This window comes from Solenopsis invicta, chromosome 14 (genome assembly GCF_016802725.1).
Source record: "Solenopsis invicta isolate M01_SB chromosome 14, UNIL_Sinv_3.0, whole genome shotgun sequence".
Taxonomy (NCBI): domain Eukaryota; kingdom Metazoa; phylum Arthropoda; class Insecta; order Hymenoptera; family Formicidae; genus Solenopsis; species Solenopsis invicta.
Genome location: NC_052677.1, coordinates 12,847,799 through 12,854,636, shown reverse-complemented (window position 1 = coordinate 12,854,636; position 6,838 = coordinate 12,847,799). Strand labels below are relative to the sequence as shown.

The following is a 6,838-nucleotide window of genomic DNA, read 5'->3' as shown; positions in this document are numbered from 1 at the left end:
GCAGAGAGAGAACTGGGGAGAACGATCACTGCCGCGATTCAAGATTCAACTGTGACTTTACTTTCTTCATAACTAGCAGCGCCTCTATAAAACGTGGATGCTGAACTACGTAGCCAAATGAAACAGGTAACTAATGGATTTGTGGTTCACTTCCGTGCTAGAAGCAGGATTGTGAAGTAAAAGAGCGATACAAACAAGTATCACATAATTTCTGCATATGCGTGCTTTAACTTGTTAATACTAACACGATCCATCGTATTGTTTAAAGTGAGACCAGCATTCATTGAAGGAGAGTCATGTGCAGTAATCGCCGCTGGAGCTGGAGTCCTAGAGATGATGAATCTTGACACCCATTAACAGGTGAAACGAGAAAAGAATTTTGAAGCGGTCGACATCGAGAAATTTGTCTATTTCGCACAATGTTCTTCCGCATGTACGTATTACAAATGAAGTTGATATATCCGAAATATTTCTCTGAAGAGGTTACCGATTGACGTGTTTACCTTTGCCAGATGTAGAATTTAACCTATAAGCGTGGAAATGGGATAAGCGTTATACAACACAGAAGGATTGAAGACACTTGCTTTCCAACTACGAAAAGTAAAACACACACAAAGAAAAATGGATGAGATCTCCACCTCGTCATCGCCGAGCAACGTGGTTTCCAGCCAAAAGTTGTTGCCATCCACTCAAGATCCCGGATGGAACGATCCGCCGGAATGGGCGCTATCCTTGCAGCATAATTCATCCGGGACGTCTACCAAGAGACTCCTGAACAAGCGAGTGGCATTCCCGCTGTCCTCGCAAACCTCTTCTCCAGGGAAGGTCGCTAGTTTGCCACCTTTGTCGAATATGCCTCCTGTTCTACAGTCTACCACAGCTCCTACAATAACCACGGCTCCTCATAAGCCTCTTCTGGCTCCTACTGATAAAGGCTGTGCGAACACGGTGGACGACAATTTTGATAAAGATCAAGCTTTGATGGAAATCTTGGCCAATTTAGAATCGGTGATGATGGAACAGAAGATGGAAGAGAACAAGATGAAGGAGATACAAAGACGGTTAGAGATCATGAAATCTAATTGGCTGGAAAACAAACTGAATGACTCAGTGCAGAGAAATATGTTGGATATATCAAAAGGTAACATAAAATCCTTCATAATTTAAACCACTTAAGCATGATCACACAAATAAGTAAAGAAGTGTGTAGTCAGCTATGGTCGAGGCTTGTTCTTGGTGCTTCAGCTTAATATTATTTGTATTTGATTTTAATTACATTTTCAATTTTTATAAATAAAGTTGGTTTCGAAACACGGTTGGAAATAATATCACAAATTAAATTGATTAAAAAGCACCTTAAAACACTGTAAATAATTGATTATGAAAAATATGTCTGGTAGAATTGATGTGACATGAAATGAGAAAGATCCAGATTCACACTTTAGTTAGAGTAATATTTTATTTTTAATTTTAAGATGATTGTAACATCATTATTAAATTGACGAGCAATTTAATTTACAATATTATTTTTAGTTTCAGTTTATGATTGCATTTCGAGATTAACTGTTGTATAGCATGCAGTTTCTAAAAAAAACTTGAAAAATATATACTCAAGAGGATCCTAAATATCGATTGCATTACAGAATAAATTAATTTTCGAATTTGTTTGACAGATGACAAAATTCTTTTATAGAATAAAAGTACGCATTAAAAAAAAATTTAGATAGGATAGATTTTATGAGAAAATTAAAAGAAGGAAAAGAAGAAGCCCAAGAACGGCCATGCCCAAGATTTAGATTTTAGCTGATAGGATTTTTCGAGACGGCCGCTCTCTACAACGTGGACATATATTACGATGCCTGTATAGGTTAGATCTCGGAAAGCATGTCGCCCGCGACTGTTGGTACACCTGGCGAGAGGAGCTCCGAGCGCGCGTACAGAAACTTTAAATCGTTTCTGTCCTAATCGCTTTCGCGCGATTGACTGATTCATCGCACTGTACCGATGCTAATTTACGCGAACGTAATCAGAACGAGGCGCAAATATCGAATTGTAGGGACGAATAAACAGTAAATACGAGTACAAATTGACTCACCTTTTGCCGCTGGTCGCTCCGTCCAGCTCTCCATCTCGGCCGCACTTCTCGAACATTCGAGATCCAAGATCCTCCTCACGACGATTCGTCTTGATTCGCATTTGGCACGAACGCGCGACCCTTTGTTTTCGGCTCTCTCGGAACTCCTCCTGGTACTCACACGCGTCTGTAATTCGGGATACATACGACGCAACGGAGAAGATGCGAAACACGATTGAACGCGACGCGACTTCCTCGCGCCATGCATCGTATTCGATACGACGGATGTTCGCACGAACCCGGCGTTCTCAAAACACTCGCTCGTATCAAACGCTCGTACGAGACGACGAGGATGCGAGTTGAAATGCGCCGCGACGCGCTGTGACCTTACGCCGTGCTCTCTAACCGACCGACTGCTGTTACTGCGTAGCACTGCGTAGCCAGCGTAGCGGCGTGACGTATGACTCACGTGACTAGCGCCTGCGCGCCGCTACCGCCGCCGCTACGCAGTAGCGGCACTAGCGGCAGTCGGTCGGTTAGGGACGGCAGAAGCTCGTGGCGCGTTGCGACGCATTTCAACCAATTTCAACTCGCATTCTCGTCGTCCCGTACGAGTGTTTGATGCGAGTGAGTCTTTCGAGAATGCCGTGGAGTGTCGAAAATGAAGTACCGGGCGTTCGTGGCACGTGCCAACATCCGTCGTGTCTGTCGAATACGATGCACGGTGCGAAGTCGCGTCGCGTTTAATCGTATTTCGCATCTCCGTCGTCTCGTATCTCGAGTTTTCGACGGGCGCGAGTACTGGGACTGTCGAAAGTGAAGTATCGCGCGTTCGTGCCAACTGTGAATCAAGACGCACGTCGTGAGGAGGATCTTTGACGGAATCGAACGTTCGAGAGCTGCGGCCGAGACAGAGCTGGACGGAGCGACCAGCGGCGAACGGTGAGTCAATTTCTACTCATCATATCTATTGTTCATTCGTTCCTACAATTTGGTATTCGCGCCTCGTCCCGATTGCGCTCGCATAAATTGCGACAAGACGACTCAATAAATCGCGCGAAAGCCGTTTAACCTACATGGGAAAAATTTGAAGTTTGTGTATGCGTTCTTGGCGCTACCAGCTACCATCAGGTGTACCAACAGTCGCGGATGACGTGCTTTCCGAGTCTAACCTGTACATACATTGGAATCGTAATGTATGTCCGCGTTGCAGAGATCCCCGGCGTCTCGAAAAATCATATCAGCTGAATCGTGGGCATGGTCACTCTCAGATTTCTTCTTTCTTTCGATTTTCTCGTAAAATCTATCCAGTTTTTTTTTTGGTGCGTACTTTTACTCTACAAAAGGATTTTCTGATCTGTCAAACCAATTCAAAAATGAATGTATTCTGTAATGCGATTAGTATTTAGGATTCTCTTAAGATTTATACATAAAATAATAGTATGCTTCCTATATCAAAATCCAGTTTTGACCATAGTTAGCGTTTCTTTATTTATGTGATAGAGTCCTTGTATTCATATCCCAGTCGGCACAGAGAATTCAAAAAGAATTCAGACTTATGTCATCATTCAAAATTCATTTTCAAATGCAAAAAGAACTCTTTTCTAAAAAAGAATTCTTTCTGCATTCCAAAATGAACACTAAATTGATGACGTAAGTCTGAATTCTTTTTTAATTCTTTTTGAATCTGTGTGCCAACTGGGATGTTTATATTATGAATACTATTTAGCTGTATATTTTTAGCACTGCTGAGGAAGGATATCAAGGAAGCCGACAAAATTCACATTACCCTTATGACGCAGCATGCAACTGTTTGTCGTACTTGGATGCCGGCAATCAGACATGTAATTTTCGAAATGAAAAAAGAAGGTGAGAAAGCGAACGTTCCGCAACCGGAACAGTCGCCTCTGTTGTTTGTCGATACAAAGAAGAGCTGAATTTATCGCTAAAAGATTATAAATATATATATAAAAAAAATATAATGATTATAAGAACATTTACTTGTTGCGACTTTACGATATGCCTGCGCGCGATATTTTTGCAGCCAGCGCATCAAACGACATATCTGAAATGCAAATATTATACTACGATATATTGCAATTTATTACAGTTATTTATTACATGGAGGAATAAAAATGAGAGCGATTGTATTCATAAAAGTTTTTTGTATTTTCCATTTCTCTCTTATGTATATTCACAAAGGACAATTACATCTGTCTTACCACATATCTTTGTCTAAATGTATTCTTACGTTGATAATAGTCATCGATAGCTAAAATCATTTATTTTATTACTTATGTGTAATCATATACTCACTACCGTACCTCTAAGCATACCTCAATCTTAAGACGGACACATCCGCGCATCCTGAACGAAATTTATTATTAGCTTGAAACGCCCCGCTTTATTTTTCCCCTTTTTTTTTTTTCTTTACTTTTGTTGCCGTGAAATGAGTCTTTTTATATCATTGCTTTCACTGTTCTTCTACCTCCGCCGTATCGAGAACTTGTGCCCGCGGCTGACGCGCGCAAAAGTGCTTTACAAGTTATGGCTCTTAGAAAACTTACACTTATAACTTACGATCGCCTCTTTAATCGTCAATATATTAAATTTTCTTCCACTCTTCGCGTAAATAAATATTCATAAATACATTTGGGGAGGGCGACGTGCGCGAAAGCTCTCTCGACTATCTCTTTTACTCTATAAATCTTTCATTCTTTCTCTCATTCTCACTCTCATTTTCACTCTCGCTCTCGGGAAGAACGTGTTCTCGCCAGTATCATGCGAGAAGCTGCGAATCTGCCGAGAGATGATCACGTTCTCGCGCGTCCCCCCGCCCGAATTTCGATTTAAAATTTCTTCATGGCTTTATCCAAAAATATATATACACATATACGGTCGGTGTATACGTAAACGCTACGTCCTTACAGCGTACGATCTCCGCGGAGATTCGGCCCCGCTGACAAAAACCGGTTTAACGATTATCTCTCCGGCGCATTCTAGACCACCGTCCCGCGTGGCTCCTCTCCTAAAAACGCTTCCGGCTCTCTTCCCGCCGAGCGATATCCCACGATGATCGCACGAAGGAGGAAAGTTTATTAGCGATATCGGTCATGATCATCGCGGGTCAACCGGGCGTTGGTGCGCGAGCGGCCCTAAAGATCTTGACGAATGGTTGCTAAATTCGCATCCCACGCGATTCAGGAAGCGATACGGCCGGTTTTTCTTCCCCGACCGATGCCATCGATCATAACAAGATTAAAATACGTGTAAGATTTCGCGGGACATATACATCGACCTGTCTGCTTCGTTTCGCTTTGTTTGCTTTTTGTTTTTTTTTGTTTTTTTTTTATTGTTACACATCCGTACGCATATATGCTACGAACTATTTAAAAAAGTTACTCTCGCACCTCTTTCTTTCGCTCGTCCTTCTTCACTCGTTACGTTCGTTCGTACTCTCTCTCTCTCTCTTTTTTTTCTGGATTTTCTCGCTGGTTTTTTCGTACAAAACAAAATGGCATCTTTTTGGCATTGGAAGAAAAAATACACTCTTTAACGTTTATCTCTTTCTTATCATTCGCCCGTTCTATCTCCGATAGTAACACCCCCCCCCCTCCGCTTCTTTCCTCTCTTTTCGCTGATTAATCCCTCTGTTGATCAGATTTCGGATTTCTTTTTCTTCCTCATACAAGGATCTACGCAACGACTCGTCGAATCAACTCGCCTACCGATTTATCAAGACTTTGGCGCTCACAACATTGTAAATATCCCTGCAAACACCAAGTTATAAAATTGTTAGTTATAATTTCCCACTCAACGATGTAACTGTTATATAACACACTCGTTGAGTGGAAAATTATAACTAGCAGTCTTACAATTGTAACTTAGGTTGCTGGGATCATTTCATCCTTGTTATCAATACACATCAGACATATTTCTTATGCAAATTCTTATACATATTTTTAAGAAAGCAGATTAGAAAGTAAATGCCAAAATAGAAATTTGTATTATTGAAAAAGAATTCTAAATATGCACATTTTTTATGTATCCCTGTAAGCGCTATAATATTATTTAATATTAATAAAAAGAGGTTATTATATGTCCACTCCTGACAATGTTATATGAATATTATATGAGAAACAATATTATTTAGTAAAATATTTTAAATTATCAGGAATATTACACCTTTTTATGCATTATATGAATATTTTATGCATAATAATTTACATTAATTTTTGAATCAAAGTAATATTCGTAAAAAACATTTCCATAATATTCCACGAGTATTGAAATAATATATCACGCACATTATACGAAGCGGACATATAATATTAATACAATATTCCTATAGCATTAAAAAATATTATATTCTCGGAATATTATTTTAATAATATTCTTGTAATATTGTAGCGCTTATGGAGAATGTCTTTATTAAATATTTAACAAGGACAAATGATGCTGACAAACGCTGTGAGCGCCAGCCCAAATAAATCTCTCGTAATGACACACCTGAAGAAGAAGCTGACGTTAAAAATTGCAATTCTAATTTGAAGTATTAATTAGCATTTCATTAAGACATTCTTATCTGTGAAACGTTCAGCTTTATTAGCGGTAGATTTATGCCTCCAAATGAGAAGACAATGTACATATACAACCGTTGACCTATCGTTGTGTATATCAGCCTGTACTTCGGACAGTTCGTTATTTCGCTCTCCGTGAATCCGTCGATTATTGTTATTACAAACGCCTCACCTAATCATTTAA

General features: G+C 39.9%; 1 protein-coding gene across 3 annotated transcripts in view; it reads left to right on the top strand.

Annotated features, from left to right (window-relative positions):
- The window catches only part of LOC105201108 (steroid receptor RNA activator 1), a 94,365-nt gene that overhangs the window by 14,405 nt on the left and 73,122 nt on the right, over positions 1 to 6,838 (top strand). The window contains exons 2-5 of one of the 3 annotated variants that reach the window (XM_011168988.3): positions 5 to 126; positions 269 to 433; positions 513 to 1,141; positions 3,818 to 6,571. In XM_011168988.3, coding sequence (XP_011167290.2) covers positions 622 to 1,141; positions 3,818 to 4,011 — 714 coding nt within the window. In that variant the 5' untranslated portion in view covers positions 5 to 126; positions 269 to 433; positions 513 to 621 and the 3' untranslated portion in view covers positions 4,012 to 6,571. The other 2 variants (XM_039457136.1, XM_039457137.1) reach the window with 2 other exon arrangements.